Consider the following 18,904-nt stretch of genomic DNA (forward strand, 5'->3'; position numbering starts at 1 on the left):
CAGAGAGGCCCACCGCAACTCGTCATTGGCAAAAACAACCTAGAAGGGACTGGAGTTAAAGGACGGACCATGTGACAAAAAGCATGATTGCAGGGCATGCAAGGTAGATACTACACAGCAGAGACCCAGACCAGGAGTGGAAGCACCACAGACAGCTGAGCGATGCGACCCTATGGGACGCATAAAGGGGTATATGAATCCCAGATGGACACCCACAATGAAAACTCCACAGGAGCGAACATAGGCGAATGCAGCCATCGGCCACCAGCCAATACCCCACATAAGGCAAGGGTTAACCCCTGGCAAGAAGGGGGGCGTCCTCTTGGCAAAACAGACAGTCAGAGGACTGAAAACAAAACTAACCAGCCATACGGCTGTACAGACAATACAGAGACACCAACCCATCTCTGATAAAAACCGTGTCGTAAGGAAAGACCTGCAATCAAGAAGAAGTCAGCTAGTGACATAGCAGAATTATAGCAGCCTTGACAGATGCCTGGAAATCGCCGAGTCTGCATGGGACCCAAAAAGATCTATACTGTTAAACGGCATGTCTAGGAGGCTTTCCCGAATATTATCAGGAAACTGACTGTCATGCATCCAGGCATGGTGGAGCAAAGCCACCGACCGTGCAAGAGAACGGCCCACAGAGTCAGTGGTATCCAAGGAGGAGCGGATTGAAAAATGTGCCATGTCCTTGCCGTGAAGAACAAGACGGAGAAGCTCGGAGTGCAATTCCTCTGGTTAGCCACAGAGTCCCAGAGTGTGGCGGACGCATGTGCAAACACGCATGTGGTGGTTAAAGCGCGGATGGCTGCGCTAGAAGAAGCAAAAAGCTGTCTTCCACATGCATACAGCCACCTGGATTCCTGGGTGGGAGGAAACAAGAGCAAAATGGAGGAGTCCTGTAACCCAAAGGCTGCCTGAATCACCAAGCCCTGAGCAGTAGGGTGGAGGGATTGACAAAGAGGATCCCCCGGAGCAGGACGGTGCCTACCGGCAATGGCTCGATCAACCAGGGCCCCGGAAAAGGGCCATGCCGATGCGCTGCGGAGGACCTCTAATAAAGCACACCCAAGGGGTAGCAAGGGCTCCACAGTAATGGGCTCGAGATGAAGCAAATCCATTAAGGGATCCGGAATGAGGGGTACCACAGGAGGCTGAAAGCCGAGGATAGCAGCTGCCCGGTTGATAGTCCCCGCATAGGTGACCCCTCGCTTAGTAGTCACCCTAGGAGGGGACAAGAGGCTGTCTGTTGGAGACAGTTGGAGACTAATTCTCCCAGTTGCCATAAAGAGCGGGGCTGGGGAATGACCTGAAGGCCATGCTACAGTAGGGACCTGAAGGCCATGCTACAGTAGGGACCTGCACCACCGGATCCCGACCAGGAGAAGCAGCCGCATCCGAAAAGGCTGTAGTCGATACCGGTATTGCCCGACCCCGCTGAGGGGACAAACGAGGAATCCGGAGGAAGGTCAACCCTATGCATGGGCACCAGTGTGGATGAATGGATGGACACCCGCGGCAATGGAGGAGTTGGCGTCGGTGGGCGCAGTGTCTGAGTCGACCAGACTTCGACGGCCTCCACAAGGAACGCAACCTCAACGTTGACCGGTGTCGGCTGAAGCGTTGCCCCAGACATGGGCTCAGGCTTGGAGCCGGGTGTGGGCTCGCATGATGTGGAGCCCAGCTCCAAGCTCGGTGGCGTCGTCGCCACCCCTGCCGTCCGCGCAGGAAGCCACACAGGGCTATGTGTTGGCTGACAGTGAGAGCCTGGCGTCGAACCCGGCGTCGCCGACGACGCATCCGCCGTCCGTGCAGGAAGCCGCACAGGGATATGCGTTGACTGGCAAAGTGTGCAAGAGGTTCAGGACGGTCTAGGCCACAGCCCAACGTCGTCGCCTCGGCTCCAGAGTCTGAGTCCGTGCACACAACCCTGGGCGGGGAAGGATCTGCCGACGAGGGCCCGGCCTGAGCACCCTTCGCCTCTGTGGGGCCCAAAGGCACGCCAGGAAGAGAGGGGGCTCAAAGTAGGCCTGAAGAGCCCGAGAGTAGGCCTCCATTTGGGCGTGTGTCGCTCCAACTTATGGAACAGGAGGGTATGGAGGAGGTGACCTCCGGACTCAAGTAGCTAACCCCGTACGAGAGGAGTGGGCACCAGCAGCATGCCTACAAGAGGTGGACCTCAGTGTCGCTTGTGTCTCCGCTTACCTTTTTTAGGGCGCCGGTCGTGGGAGCGGCCTCAGGAGCGAGCGCCCTCTGGAGAGGGGGAGTGGCGACGAGAAGAAGCTGGACCGGACAGCAGCGTGGCCAACAGCTTCATACGGCGTTCCCAAAGAGACTTCGGCTTCATCTGTTGACAGTCGCCGCATTGCTTGGAATCGTGGTGCACTCCAAGGCACCACATGCAAATAAAGTGCAGGTCAGTGCCGGACATCTGACGCGCACAAGCTTCAAAGGCTTTGAACCCGGAGGGCATTGCACACTGTTCCGGTACGACACCAATGGTGTCGAGAAGGCCCAAAGTAGGCCAGGAACTGCTGGTATGCAGGATCCGCGTTATGACGCGGAAAAGAAGAAAACTGATGTTGGCGCGCCGGGGCGAAGCATATATGGCTCCACTGACATCACGTCTATGGACGACGTCAGGGCGGAGCCAAGCAGCGCCGCCCCTCGGCGCGCAGAGGTGCTGCTGCGCATAATTTTCCGGACTAGTCTGACGCCTGGGGATATTCTAAGTTAAGGAATCTGCGGCTAGATCTCTCTATCAGACAGATATGGACAAGGAAGGTGTTGAATGACTAATGTAATTGTTGCACATCTTTTGTAGGTCTTCAACAGAAGCAAGATTACCAGTGATGGAAGTATCACATGCTGGACTTTTGCATGAAGAAAAAGGTAGTGCATTTCCTTGTGGTTGTTCGTATTGATGGTCATGATCCCGGATTGGTGGGCATTTGTTTTTTTCTGCAAGAATCATGGAATGTGTAGTCCTATGTTTGATATTGTGTTTTTCAAGCTAACAATGAGCTGCTGAGCAAAATAAATGAATAGAATTTAGACTTTCCTTTACGACAGCTAGGAAATGATATATTGCAGCAAAGTTTTGTCTACAAATTATCTCAACAGTACTTTATGAACATTCATAGTTTGGAAAACAATATACAAGAATATATAGAAATGATGCTTCCCATCCCAGTTTTTTTTCTGTCGGAATATCGCAACATCACTAACAGACACACTAGAGCAAATATTTCCTCCTGTCTGTGAATATTTTAAGAAATTCATTCAAGTATTTTCATTTTTCAAAGAGTCCTATTGTCAATTTGCTGCTGGGAAAGTGTTCTTGATATACAATATACATCCAGCTCTTTTCCATTCCTAGCTTTAATACAATTCCCGTCCCACAACAAATCCCATCACTCTTTTTTCCAGTTCTGGGCCTCATGATGGTCACATCCACCATCAAAAGTGATATTGTAGATCGCCAGCGGGATGTGCGCTACGTTATGCTGACTTCGCCAGCGTTACTCCGGAGCCTCCGACTGCCCGGCAACTGCAGATATCCCGGGAATGACTTCGCCGCCTTGGACCCCGGCTTGACCCTCCGCGCCCCGCCGGCCCCTTGGACACCGTGACGGTCGGGCTGCCTGCTCGCAACTGAAGTGGGGACAGTGCCGCCTTCATCTACGGCAGAGACACTCATATACGGACCGGCGGAATTACACATCGCATCCGCTTCACAGCGCGAGTGCGTGGCCAGGTTGGAGGGGAGGTGAACCTCCTTGCTGGATACTGACTCATTGCTGCCTCGACTCCATTGTTGCTTCTGCCTGGTGTTGGCGAGCCCTCCCCTTCCTCCAACCTGCTTACATAGATGGGTCGCTACGGCTCCGCGTGGGAACTGTGAGCCGAGTGGTGACCCGGGAGTCAACGTGGGCTTAGATTGGGGATCGGTGTTGCTTCGTGGACCCCCACTCCCGGCTCTATTGTTCTACTATCTGCAAGATGGCGACGCCTCTCTGCCTGCGCCATGAAGACGACGGCTTGTCCCCGCCTTGGGACTGTACCTCCACGTCCTTGCAGGGAGCCAACCCCCCTTCGTCCTTCCCTGCCCTGAAACTGCAGGACCCGCAGCCTGTGTGGTCAAACGGGGATGTTATGGCGGCTCTGGGTGAACTAAGAGTGGCGCTGAGACGTGGCTATCTTGTGCTGGGCGAGAAGCTTGATGCCCTCATGATCGACCAGGAGTGGGAGCGGAAAGTCTCTTCTTCACAGGGTCTGGATTCACCCCTGCAGCTGGCTGATTGGGAATACAAGGTTGCCGAGGGTTCCTGACAATGCTGCTACTGTATCCACCGATACTTGTTGCAACTCGAGCCCAGTTATACGACCGGTTAGTGCTACTTTGTTTTCTTCCGGCATTGAGACTGCCTTCATGCCTCGTTCAGCATTACCACTGTCCTGGTCAGCAAATACTCGGCCTGTAACCCCCCTACTTGCCCTGTCCCTGGGGCCTCCCATCCCCCGGTGGTGGAACCTTCATTATCTGGCTGAGTTGGTGGGACTTTCAACGTATGTCAGTGACTTTCCTGGAGGCCGGCGACGTCCATTTCGCGATTGTGTCCCTCCCCCTCCCCCACTTCGGCCATCTTGTCTCTTTGTCCCTGAAGGGATAGACTTTGCGTGCTGGGAGGGGGTGTATGTATAGGCATTTATATAGCGCACTACTTACCCGTAGGGTCCCAAGGCGCTTCGACCGCTGCGAAACCCTTCCTGGCTTCCCTGAGAGATGGTCCCTTAATGGGTATCTCCAGGGTGAGACCAGGCATCCCCGGCGGTCTGGTGGGGCCGTTAGTGAAGATGAGGCAAGCTAATGCCCAGAGTTGCCGAGTGTGATCGCTGATCAGAGTGGGCACCGAGGCGAGAGAATTATCGAGTCCGCTGACCCTGGTCCAGAAACCTGCCGCGCCGGGAATCGAACCCTGGTCCCGGGCCGTCCTCTGCTCTCGGGTCTGCCGCCTCTAACCAGTGAGCCACACTACTTCACTGGGGGATCGCCCACGATCGGGCCAGGGTTAGGCGGTCTCTATTAGTGTGAGGACATGCCGGCGGGCGGGGACTGGATTGGAACTGTTTTTCCTGTTTTGCTCTTTACACACATTTAACACTGCCATTTTAGCATACCGGTCCCATTCTGCTACTGATAGTTGGGGTAGGAGATGTCTTCGGAACCGGTGCTACCGATAGCTTGTGACATTGACTCCTCCTGCCTTCCGATCGACAAGTGGGGACCTAGGCTTGAATACATTTTTGCTAATTTGAATGCGATGTGTGTGATGTTCTTCTCCATTTACGGACATAAGTACGGGGTCATGCTGTTCCTTTTTGTAGTTGGGAGGGCGGTTCTGTGCGGTATGGGGGGTCCAGGGGCACATTATTCCGACTCTCACCTGAAGCAAGGTTTTTCCGCATTTAACGCTGTGTATGAAGTACGGTAACTTGATGGGATTAGGACTGTCATACAATTGTTTAAGTCATGCATGACGTAATGTCTTTCCCCAACTGCTTCTGCTTTATCACTTATTTCTGAGCTGTCGTACACTGTGTGGGGATAGTGCTTTTGGCTGGGGGGCTGGGAACGTTCGGAATTGCTCCTCCTCCCGCTTCACTTGTATTTTGTGAGAGTTGTAGATTAGGGTGGCCTTTTCTCACTCTATATATAAGAGTTAAATTTTTTCTTATTTTTTTTTCCCTTTTCTTCTCCTTCTTCTCTTGTACTGCATTTCGGGTTCTTTAATGGGCGACAGGCACATTGTCGGGGGGGGGGGTAGGCCGTAGCCTCCGCATTGGTGTAGGGTGGGGGGATAGATTTAATTTTCCTTATTTAGTTTCTATGGGCCTTTTTCTCAACTTTCTGCGCTTTTCTTGTCCTATTTTCTGTTCTGGGTCTGTGATAGGGGTTAGTAGGGAGTGGGTGGCACTGGGGGTGGTACGTGTATGATTCCTGTTGTTCAGTTTGTTTTTACAATGTATTGCCACTCTGACGGGATGCTCAACGCAATTGTTGCTATTATTTATGCTGCCTACCCATGTTGAGGAACAACTGTACGGACTCAGCTCTCCTTGCACCTATTCTTCATTGATTTCTCTTTGATCGGAAAAACTTTAAAATTTAACCTTCAACGCTCCTTTTCCCTGGCGACATGACTTGATCAGTGTAACTGTTGTTAATTGTTGCTATACCGCCTGATGCCGCTGGGGGACCGCATTGCTAGCACTTGTGCTCAAAAGTAACGTGGCCGGCCTGATGGTTGTAGGCCCGTATTTGTTTCCTTTCACGTGCACAATAAAGGTTTTCAAAAATTAAAAAAAAAAAAAAAAAAAGTGATATTGTACCGTTACTTGAGTTTAGCTGATCTGCAATGCCATACACTGCAACTAAGAACACAGTCGACCTTGTATAGAATTCCTTCCAAAAACCCTTCAGTTTTTGACAGCTCCAACAGATATGTAAAGGCAGCAGATTTCCCCTTTGGCCATAGGCTCCCGATCACTGCCATTACTCTCTTCTTAAATGGATTTTAATATAGAGGGAGACAAATACTAGCAATACTATATAGACTCAATGCTGAGTTTTCAGTCTGGGTGCAAATCAAACAACGGATTGCTCTTGCTCTCACATTCTTATGTATGGCGCAGGTGTTGTAATATACTATTAAAAATAGCGAAGTGTTGGAAAACTCATGCTTCATGACAGTTTAGCAAAATGGAAAAAACAGAAGTTAAATGAATGGTTGGTATCAGTAAATACCTGTTGAATGAACATCTACTGTTTTAGGTATTATGAGTGTTAGTCTTTCTGAGTCTGTCCTTTCTTTAAAGGAAATCTAGCATACTAGAGGAGCTTTTCTAAATGGAGATGCACAATAGTTCTGGCTGGAAACAAATGTGATAATTTTTTATAGTTACTGATGTGGTGTGTCTGATGATAATGCATGGAGACTTTCTTGGGCATAGGCTGGAGCCTCTATAAACTTATTCTGACCAAATAAACAAATCGGAGTCAGCAATGAGCAAACTCCAGTGCAACTGCTAATTGCAGAAAACATATGAAATATATAAGTGACTGCAACTAAAATACCTGTGCAGCCTGTGCTACAGACAGCAAGTGAAGGTGCATAAAATTCTCATGTAAGCCTTAACATTTTTTTTAAATGTTTGAAAATAACATGAATATTAGATGTTTAAAGTGCATTCCAAAGCAATTAAAAGGGAAAGAAGCGTATATAAAATGGCATAGACAAGTGGGTGCGAAGTTTTAAAATATAAAACAAGCATATCAAGAGAACTGTTGTACAATGTGTCCCTATGTGTTGAGTCTACAGAAACCACATAATATAATATAACTAGTGGTTTTAAGTCTGACAAAATATTCACAAGTGTCACAAAATGTGAAAGCTATAACAAAAGTAGAAAACCTTACTTGATCAGAGTCTTGGTGAGTTCATTTCCTTCTGTGTTTGAGGATCCATGAAAAGCTTGGTTAATTCTGGACTCCTTTGTGTAGATATCCTCTTTTGGCAGACGTAAATATAGAACTTCAAGCATCCTGTAATAACCCATTTTCTTGGTGACTTGAGTATCAAAAGCTTGCTCATTTAACTTGATAGAAAGATTGAGAGAAACAAAGTAATGCTTTCATTAAGCTTTTGACAAAAGATTTTGTGAAGTATTTGATGTAACAAATGTTCTCACCAAGTTTTTCCTAAGCTAAATCACTTGTTCCATTAATTTTTTACTATAAACAATGAGCAAACATACTTCTGCCACAGTCAGACATCAGGACTACATGCTAAAAGGTTGAAGCCTGAAAAGAATAACAGAGTTTGTTAAACAAAACTTGAACACATAGTGAGCAATGTGCTTCCCCAGTTTATACCTACACTCTTCAAATGTTGAAGTCCACATGAAGGATAACTTACTCATATTCGGAAAACACTCATTCTGGTGGATACTCTTGTCTAACCACAGATTCCTCACCTGTAGAATATCCCAGGTGCCAGACAAGATCCAGAAGATTTTTCAGTATAGTCCCTGCTAATCAGTAGGTTGTGCAGTGTGCCTCCAGGTTGACTCGTCTTCACTCCGGAAATGAGTGGAGCTGCATATAAGTACCAGCCAAGCTCCCTGGTGTCGGTTTCTTACTGGACATCAGCCGTGCACATGAACACCAAAAACTAATTGCTTGTGCTAGTGTGCACATTTTTAATTTGGGACCTTTTTAGAGGGAAAACGAGTCCATTCTACAGAATAAGGGGGTGGGAAGGCAGTGAGGGATCTGCGGTTAGATACAGTATCCACCAGAAAGAGCAATTCCAAAGGTAAATAACTAGTTCTTCTGATGGATACTTTCAACCGCACAATCCTTACCTATAGAATAGATACCAATGAGTATCTCCCCAGGTAGTGGGTTTGTGGAATAACTCAGAATAAAATGGCCTGTAGGACCAAATGGACAAAATGCCCTTTCTATCAGACCTGCCTCTAAGGGCAGTAGGACTTCATGAACGTGTGTACCGATGCCCACAATACAGCCTGACAAAAACGCAGGACAGGCACTCTACAAGCTAGCAGCTCTGGTGGAATGGAAACATAACCCTTCAGGAGGCTGTTTTTTGCCCAACGCATGGCAGATCTTTATACAGACAGCTGGACAAAGTCTATTTCTGTACGCTTTTCCTTTCTTTGCCAAAGAGTACCCCACAAATAGCGGATCATCTCCCTATCATCTTAGGTGCGATCTATGTAAATGCAGAGCACTTTTAGGGTTCAGACCATGCAGTCTTTCCTCTTCTTTCTAGGGGTGAGGGTAGGCAAAGAACGTTGGAAAAGTGACTGACTGCCTGACATGAAAGAGTTGTTCATAAGTAAGGCTGCTCTAGTCCTCAGCATCAGTTTCTCTTTGAAGAAAATGGAGTAGGGTGTACGGAGCTTGAAACTTGCTCATGCGAAGTGCTGAGGTAATCACACTGAGAAAGACCGCCTTAAGAGTTAGGAGACACAAGGAACAGCTGTGCTGTGGCTCCAAAAGAGTACACATAAGGCAAGTTAGGATCACATTAAGGACTCACTGTAGCATCACAAAAGGTTTAGCCAGAACCATGTGGGCCAAGCTTTTGAAAAAACAAATAACTGATGATTTGACAAAGGATGGTTGGCCCAGTAAATGCAAAAAGTCCAAAAAGGCCAACAAATAACCTATAACCATGCTCACTGCAAGTCCTGGTTAGGACAAAGACCAATTAAACAGTAACACATCCGACAGTCTACCTTGTAACAGTTCCATGTCATCAATCCAAACCAAGCCACAAATTTGTCTCAGCGTTCGGAGTAAACAGATTTGGTAGGAAAATGTCTGCCCGTCACCATGCATCCAATACTTCTGGAGGCAGATTGAATACAGTCAACTGCCGCCACTCCATCTCCAGCATGGAGGTGTAGATTTTGATGGTCTTGGTCAAAGACCTTTCCCTGCTGCAACAGAAGATCCTCGCAGAGCAAAAGCCTTACTGGAGGACAGATGCTCAAGCTAAAGTTTCCAAGTAGCACACTCTTCTGGCCCAATCCAAAGGCAGGTAGATAACTTGGGCCTAGTCGTTCTTGATCTTGTTCAGGAGTCAGGGAGGGAGTGGTAGCTGCGGGTAGGTATATGAGAATCCCGTGCTCCACTTTGGGTGGAAAGTGTCTCCAATAGAGAACTTTCTTGGGAACACCAACATGCAAGAGTGTTGACACTGCATGTTCTCAGTACAGGCAAATTGAATGAGCCTGGGCTCTCCCTATTGCTGGAAGATGCTCTGCACCACCTCCGGGTGTAGCTGCAGTTCGTGATCTGCCAGGTGCTGCCAACTGAGTTCATCCACCATGGTTGTGTGCGACCACGGAAATGTCCAGACAATACAGCGAGGGCCAGAGCTTCGAAGCCTCTCGGCAGAGAGTCCAGTATCTTACTTTGCTTGTTGCAAAACCACATGGTAGTGGTGTTGTCTGTGAGGATCTGCACCACCCTTCACTTCATAGATGATACAAAGGCCTTCAACACCAAGTGAATAGCCCACAACTCCAGAAAGTTGATGTGGAGGCAGATCTTCATTGGATACAAGAGTACTCTGATGCAAAACTATCCCGATAACCTCGTAAACCTGCAATGACGTGGCCTGTCAAAACAACCATCTCTGGGTGAGGTAGGGAGAGGGGTCTGTACTGGTTCAATCGTGGTTGAGCAACCAACATTCCAGGTCTTTTGCACTCTCCTTTGACACCTGAATGGTGCCTGAGAGGATGTCTTGCTACTGTACTCACTGAGACTTCAGATCCCACTGCAGAGCCTGCATATACCACCTGGCATGGTCAGCAAGCAGGATGCAGGAGGCCATTAAGCCATGAAACCACAGAGCAGTTCTGATTGAAACCCAGGACTGAGGCTCAAACATGAGGATTGTAGCACAAATGTCCTTCACTCGATCTGGAAGGAAGGCCTGAGAGTGCACTGTACCCATGATAGTTCTGAAGAAGGGAGCCTCTAAGAAAGAGTGAGGTGTGATTTCAGCATGTTGTTCATGAACCCCAACAATGTAAGGAGGTTATCTATCGCTTGGAGGTGGTCCACAACTGACTGTGAGATACCCCTCTTTGACAGTAAGTTGTTGAAGTAGGAGAAAAACGGTACCACCAACCTCTGAAGATACGCTGTGACCACCGCCAACACCTTTGTGAACACCAAAGAAGCTCTGGTGAGGCTGAAAAAGCGCACAGCTAACTGAAAATTATGTGAGGCTGCAGGACAGGGATATGGAACAGGTATCCCGCAGCACTAACAACACCAACCTGCCTTCTGGATTCAGGGCAGTTAGAACCTACGGCAGTAAGAGTTTTTTAACTTGTCCTGCCCTGTGAAGAAACTGAGGAATGGAAGATCTTTAAAACAGGACAAAGTCGTCCACCCTTTTTCGACAGGTGTAAAATAAATAACACCCCGTTCAGTACTCTAATGCAGGGACACACCCAATGGCTCCCCTCCAAATAACCCTGAACTTTCTGCAGCAGGGTGGACTAATGGTCCTCAAATAGCATTCTAAAGAAGGAGGAAGAGACCGCGGGGTGAAGGAATGGCAGGGCATAACCCTTTTGCACTATCTGCAGGATCCATCTTTTGGATGTATTGGTTTGCTATCACAGGAGAAAAGGAGTGATCCTGCCTCCCACGGGGTAGTCATGTGTCACTAGGACAAACTAAAGTGGCTTGGATGCTGCTACCAGACGGGATGAGGACTGGGAATTTCACTGCTCAGGCTGGCCTGAACGTTGTTTGTTCGATTCCTCCATCCTGACCCCTGAAAGACTGGAGTGCCTGTTGTTGGGAGCGCAGGCCTCGAAGCTGTGTGTGTGTGTGGAAATACTGAGGGAGCGCACAGTAGCTCTGCCCTTTTTAAAGCAATTAAGGGCGGAGACGGCCTAAAGAGGAGAGATGCATCAAAAGGCATAACCTTGAGTGATGCCTGTTAATCACCGAGAACTCTGTGGATCTCATCCACACATGGTGCTGGAGCACCACGCTAGTGCCGACTACTCTGCTTAATCATTCTGTCATGTTCCGGCCTGACCAGACAAACCTTTTTAGCCACAACCTGACCATCTTGAAATTGTTCTGAGACTGCTGCGAAGATCAGTCAAAAGGAAATCCCTGAGTACACATTCACCTAAAGTTAATACTATACTTGCATGCCTCTCAGTTTATACATACAAACTTGAAACACAGGGAAAAATATAATATCACTCTATATTGGCCAAATGTAAATTTCCACACCAAAATATTGAACGTTCACAATCTTATTTTAATGAGAACATAAAAAGAATTTATACACAAAATGACAAGTTAAAATTTCAAAGAACATTCTTTGAAAGTAGGATAAAAACAATTAATCATAATAATTCATAACATATAATCAATATATAAAATTAAACACAATCTTAAATAAAGGAGAATCATAAACACAACAACTTTACAAGCATATAATTCATTGAATCACAGTTAAAAATACAAAGCAAAAAGCAGACTTTTTCTCGTAAACAACCCCCTATATTCGTTGAGGCCTATTACTAATTTTACCACTTCAGATGTCTCGATCCAAAGGTCATTCATAAATGTAAGAGTGACGTCAACAGTAACATTAATACATGTCTATCAGTTGCTCACTGGACCCTGTTTGGATTCTATATATAGAACAAAATGCGTCGACGCGTTTCGGTGCAGACAACAAAACGATACTGTAGCACCTTCTTCAGGACTTCTGTTATTAGGGGTCACCAGCTTCACTGAATAATGTATATTATTCGCCCTCTCTGTGGGATTATAGGGAGAAAAGCAACATGTCACTATAATAGCACTGTTCTTATTGCTATAATTTCATCTACGATTCTTATCTCCTACGTGTAGATAATACTACAACCTCTGTCAGTTTATCTTATACAATTCGTTCTTGTTGTTTTCGTTTGTCTGTCTAGTTCCCATTGTTGTATATTAAGGATCTTTTGATTACCCACAGACATGCAACTTCTAAGCAGCAAACTTTCTTTAATATGTACAGGCTTGTTTTGTCTCTCAGTGGTTCATACATTTAATTATAGGAATCCACTATTGGTCTAGTTGTTCCCTCCGTCTCTAGTTTGGTGTGGAAATCACTAGGATTACACGTGGTGTCAAGCTCACTCACACAATCAGTCATTCCTACACATTCTTACCCCACGGGGGGACGGGCAAGAGCGCTTGCGTGGATGATTTTATGGACTCCCCTTTCCCGACTTCACAAAATTGGGGTAAAGTTGATCCTACAGGATATATTAAACACTGTCAGGGTCTATAACCTATTCATATAGGCTGTTTTATTTAATTGTTGGTTGGTATAGTCAATTTACCTTGTTACATTTGGAGGGGTCAACAATTATCTAACCTCTTCTCTGTTTTTCAAGTCTTTAGATCACTTGTATCAGTATCTGTATTTAACGTAGAGCAGTGTTAGAGATATTGCCCCTCTCTCTTTGACAGATTAAATGATCTGATTTTATCATTGGTACATCTTACCCTAAAAAATTTTAAAACCCTTCTTGAACGGGCATATGACGCTATGGCTCCGCCTGTGAACTGGATATGTTCTGTAAAGTTAAATAGACGTGTTGGTATTTGTGCATTTTTTCGATAAGTCTACCTCATCTCATTTCTCGTTTTTTTCCTTTTTTATTTATCTTGTAAATGTTACTCCTGACTTGCCTTTTATACATAATCATGAAACGTTCCTCTCCCGCCCACTTAGGAGTCGGGGCTATTCTGTTGGCAGCTAGATTATGAAATAACTCATACGTTCGGTCGTTTCACTATCCCCACGCCCTATTCTAGGGGATCTGGTATGAACATTGTAATCATGGTATTATATAATTCCTCATCTTTCTGCCTTCCGTCCGTCCGTTTTTTAAAAATATCGTCTATTGACTCTAGTGAAGTAGTCTCTATCCTTTCCCCTCTTACCTTGCGGATTTGTCAGTCGCGTGTTTGCCTCGTTCTTTTCTCCTTCGAGCATGAGGATTCGGGCGTCTTCTATTTATGTGAAATTGTATCGGGAAATTGTTTTCACCTGAGTTTCGCGCTTGCGCAGACTCGACGGTGCTTGTGCCAGTGGTTGCTCCATCTTGGAATGGTCTATTTAGTATTATTTGTTACGGCTTCCTCTACGTTTCTACGTATTTTTTATGAAGCAGTAATATACTTACTATTTGTTGTATAATTTGTCCGAGTTTGTATGTTCGTCCCTATGTGAATTTTCTTTTTAGTGATCTATGTATTTCGGTTATATATATGCGCGTTTGGCTTCTATGGAACTATTGAGATCGAAAACGATCTTTTTTTAAAATTTTCCCTGCTATCAGGCAGTGCGGTTACAGTCAAATACCTGGGGTCTTACTTCTTTTAAAAAAAAATTTTTGGGATTGTTTTTGTCCTAAACCCATCGCTGTCTTTCCTCTCTTATTGTCAATTACAACGCCTCTGGTGTTGTTAGTAAGTACTATTGCAATCTATTTTGTACGCAGACCCCGATTTTTGCTAGTCTATCGTGTAGGTATTATTTATAGATACTTCCCATAGGGGGACATAGAAATTAACTCAGACACATTTCTTTCCTATTTACAAATTCTACGTATTATTCTTATCTGTATTTTTCTGGTTTGTCCTTCTATATTAATGCTTCCCATTCTTCTCTCGAGTTTAAACCCTGCTTGATGGTATTGAATTTTATCATATACCACTGTTCTTGTTGTTTTCTTCTGTTAGTGCTGTTCCCTATTTTGGTCTGTTCTTTTATTCTCTCTAGGATGACCCATCTTAAATCTTTTTCACTGGGACCCTGCTCTTTGCAGTGTGTTACCAATGGTGCGTTTTCCTTATTATTCTTAATTGCTGACTTATGTTCTCCTATTCTCAACCTTATTTCTCTGCCCGTCTCTCCTATGTATGCCTGGTCACATGGGCATCGAATCATATATATCACTTTTTGGATCTGCAGTTGTTCAGAGTAGTGATTTCTTGTGTTGCTCTATTATGTTCCACTTTTTTGGTAACAATGGACAGTTCACATATGCAGCAATTACCGCACTTGTTGTTCCCTACTGCTCTGGTCCCTGTTAGGGTAGTTTGACCTTCTACTATGTCCTCCCTATAGGTATGAACTAGGTTAGACCTTAGGTTTTTATTTTTTCTATACGCATATAGGGGACGTTGTAGAATAGTTTCTGTTCCATTGTTCAAAATTTTCCAATTGTGGTTTATTATGTTCTTTATCTGGTTAGCTACACATGAGTATTGACTCACCATCACTATTTTTTCTTGTGTTTTCTTTTTATCTTTTTTGTTTAACAGGCAGTCCCCTATCATAGTAGCGGGCTCTCTTTAAGGAATGATCTATCAGTTTTTTTGGGTAACCTCTTTGTTTGAATTTTTCCTTCATCTCTCCAGCATGTCTATAAAAATCATCTATTTCTGTACAATTCCTTCTGAGTCGGAGGAATTCCCCAAAGGGGATTGAGTCCTTCTGACTCCTCGGGTGATAACTGTTATAATGCAACACTGTGTTGCGGTCAGATTCTTTCTTGTATAGCTCTACTTTAAGTCGATTGTCCTGACTTTTTATGCAGATGTCTAGAAAATTGACTTTAGATCTACTGTATGCTGCTGTGAATCTTAAGTTTACATCTCCTAGATTGAGCCATGACAGAAATTCCTCGAGGAGTTCTGTTGTTCCCTGCCATATAAAAAAGATGTCATCTATGAAGCGTGCCCAACTTCGGATATTCTCATAGTATTGGCTCACTTCATTGTAGATGTGTTTATTTTCAAACATACTCACGTATATACAGGCCAGACTTGGCGTGCAAGTTGCGCCCATGCTGGTCCCTTTACGTTGGATATAGAGGTCCTTTTTAAATAGGAAAATGTTGTTTAGTAGTACCATGGATACACATTGTATAATGAACTCTTTATTTCCTCCTACAATTTCAGTAACTTTCAGTAGATTTTTGACTACCTCAATGGTGTCTTGTTGGGGAATGTTTGTGTAGAGTGACTCTACATCGAGAGTCACCATGAGTTCATTTTCTCCATCGAACTCTATTCCTTCCACTTTCGCTATCATATCAGCTGTGTCTCTGATGTATGATTTCTGCTTTTCTACTAGAGGCTTAAGAAACCTGTCAGCGTATTTACTCAGAGGCTCTAGCAGGGAATCAATTGATGCTACTATGGGTCTAAGCGGGGGATTATTTAGGCTTTTGTGGACTTTGGGAAGCCCATAAAACGCCGGCGTCTTGGGATTTGTGTTTAAAAACTTCCACTCTTCCTCTGAGATGTCACCTTTGTCCCGTGCTTCTAAAAGCAGAGATTCTACCTCTCTTTTTAGGTTATTTAATCTATTCTGAGATACTCTTGAATAGTGTAATTCATTTGACAAAAGTGTCATTACTCTTTGGTCATAGTCTTCCGTACTAAGGACTACCACTCCTCCACCCTTGTCCGCGGGTTTAATTGTTATACGCGCATCTTTGGATAGGGAGTCTGTGGCGTCTCTGAGTTTTTGTGATATTATGTTCTTGGAAGTGTTTTTTATTTAGCAAGATTCCAATTTCTAAATTTACCATTGATTCGAATATCTCTAGATTTTTGTCCACCAACCCAAGACTCGGAGTGAATGTAGATTTGGTTCTTAAACTGGAGTCTTGTGGTGCTTCCCTAGTGGGTCTATTTTCGAAAAAACGATGAAGACGAATCTTGCGAAGATTCCATCAACTGAGTCTCATAATAGGACAATGGGAGTATCTTCTGAGCAAACAGCTGGCATTTACTGATTTGGCGACACTGCTCGTGGAAGAAACCAAAGCCTCATCGGCGATGGCACAGAGAAGGCTGAAAAATAGACAATAGCAAGAGACTGTTCAAACTTTCAAAAATTTCATTTAAAGCTGCCAATGCTCCCAGCGATTAGACAGGCAGATGTGAGCAGACATGGTACCATACTCGAACCCTCTTCTGAGGGATAAGGGACAGGAAGCAAAAGTACTCCAGAGAGAGGGAGTAAAAGCAGCAGGAATTATTGAAAAGGCTGGGAATGTAACCACCAGAGGCTTCAGATAGATGGCAGTTGCTGAAGTCCTAATAGGCAAAGGTTGCCTATGATCAATATCTTTGAGCCCTGAGGTGCAGTATCACATACTAGGTATGTCATGTGATAAAGAGCACCTATTCTGATTCCATTCTGACAAGCTTTGCAAGGCTTTAACTCAGACACTGCCAGTCACTCAGGATTCTTCAACAAAGAAGGAAAATCCCCTTTCTGTGTGGAAGAGGACAAGGTATGCCATCTCAATGGGGAGGCTTCTGGCAGCCATGATTTCCATCAGCACTGCCACAAAAGATGCCTTACTCCTGACAATTCTACCATCCAACACAACAGCCACACATCAGCATCTTTATTATCTTCTAATGGAAAACAGCAGTACCCCAAAAAATATTCAAGTCAGTTCAAGCACAACTCATCACACTAGCAGACTGCACGTTCAAGCTAATTCTGACATTCCACTCCCTTCTTCAAGTGTTGTGGAATAAAGATTCTCTCCTTTCTATTACTGGTGGGCAGATATTACTTTAGAAGTGGTCAGTTACATACATACACCTAAATTTGTGCTAAAGTCCCCTTCTATAGTACCCTGGAAGGCTTCCCATCAACATTGATGATTATTGCAGAGGAGATTCTTCCATGATGAGCAAGCAGGCTCTGGAGCGTGTTCCAAAATCCCATGAAATACAGGTGTTTAATCCAGATTGTTTCTTATTCAGAAAAAGTAGGTAGAATGGAGATCCATGTTGGACCTCCGAAAGCTAAACAAGCCTTCAGATTAGCTTCACTTCAAGAAGTGATTACACTGTTCAAAGATGGCCAATACGTGATGTCACTGTATATGCAGGAAACCTATTTTTATATTCAATACACTCTACCCGCGCTTTCAAGTAGCTTGGTGCCATTATCAATTGAAAGTGCTATCATTTGGCCTCCAATTGGCACATTTGTATGAAGTGTAGAGCCCCTGTTATGGATGTTTCTCACGAAAGGGCACCAAATCTATCCCTTACTTGGACAAATGGCTAGTCAAAGGCAAGTCATTGCAGGTTACAAAGTCATCCATAAAAATCCATGTCAGAATCTATTTTAAGCTTTGGACATCATGCCCGGCATGACCAAATCTCACATAATACCTGCCAAATGCATTCTGCTTCTAAGACTGATTCTAAATGCATCTGTGGGAGAAGTATATCAATTGGAGCTAGAAATGCTGTTACATTCTTTGGTCTCTAGGATACAACATCTGCAGACAATTCAGAATTTCAAATCCCAACTAGGAATTATGCCATCCTGCAAACTGTTGATTCTTCCCTGCAGGCTAAAGATGTGCCCTTTGCAGGAAGAACTGGAGGCCTGGTGGCTTCCGGAATCTGGATCTTTCAAGAGTCAAATTTCGATCCCAGCCACATCAAACCAAAGTGGCTTCAGAATGGTGGAAGTTATCATCCAACATGTCAATGTGTTTACCCTGCCAGTCAGAGACAGCTCATCTTGTGATGATAAAATAGGTTACATTAGATGGTTGGGGAGCACTCCTACAGGAAGGGGAAGCCAAATGCCATCAGCTGAAGACAGGCAATTTATAATAATCACCCTGGAGTTCAACACTGTGAGACAAGGCCTTTAATTTCTTAATCCAAGGTTGGGCAACGTTCTGTGTTGGTCAGAACAGACAATACAATTACTATGTTTTAAATAAAAAAAAAAAAGGAGGTATCAAGTCACCAGCACTTTTAGCGGAGTCTCAACATCTATGGAATTTGGCCATAAGGTACATCACTTTCCTGACAGCAGAAGATTTCCCGTAGTGAACATTCATGGATGGATGCATAAGGGAGGACGGCAGGCATGTCTCATGAATGGATACTGAACCAAGATCTGGTGACAGATTTTCCTCATTGGGGACAGAGGGAATGGATGTGTTTGCAAAGGCTCAGAGTAAGAAATGCAGGATTTTTGCAAGAAGGTTGCAGCACCTGGAGTTCAGAGGAGAGGCATTTTGATGTTATGGTCAAAAACCTTTGCCTAAGCCATTTCACTGATTCCCTTGTGAAGGACACCCACCATTTCTGTATGGGCACCCCATATTTTTCTCTTTCAGTTGGGCCCTATATTGTTGCTGGCATTTGACCTCTGTACACTGCTAACCAGTGGTAAAGTGCCTGTGTCCCCCACTAAAC

At 45.1% G+C, this 18,904-nt stretch overlaps 1 protein-coding gene across 1 annotated transcript in view; it reads right to left on the reverse strand.

Annotated features, from left to right (window-relative positions):
- Window positions 1-18,904, reverse strand: part of PRKDC (protein kinase, DNA-activated, catalytic subunit) — a 2,818,033-nt gene that overhangs the window by 1,774,430 nt on the left and 1,024,699 nt on the right. The window contains exon 42 of the mRNA XM_086965729.1: window positions 7,487-7,665. Within this exon, the coding sequence (XP_086821855.1) occupies window positions 7,487-7,665 (179 nt within the window). The remainder of the gene's footprint in view (window positions 1-7,486; window positions 7,666-18,904) is intronic.

This window comes from Lissotriton vulgaris, chromosome 4_1, assembly GCF_964263255.1.
Source record: "Lissotriton vulgaris chromosome 4_1, aLisVul1.2, whole genome shotgun sequence".
In the NCBI taxonomy this organism is placed as follows: Eukaryota; Metazoa; Chordata; class Amphibia; order Caudata; family Salamandridae; genus Lissotriton; species Lissotriton vulgaris.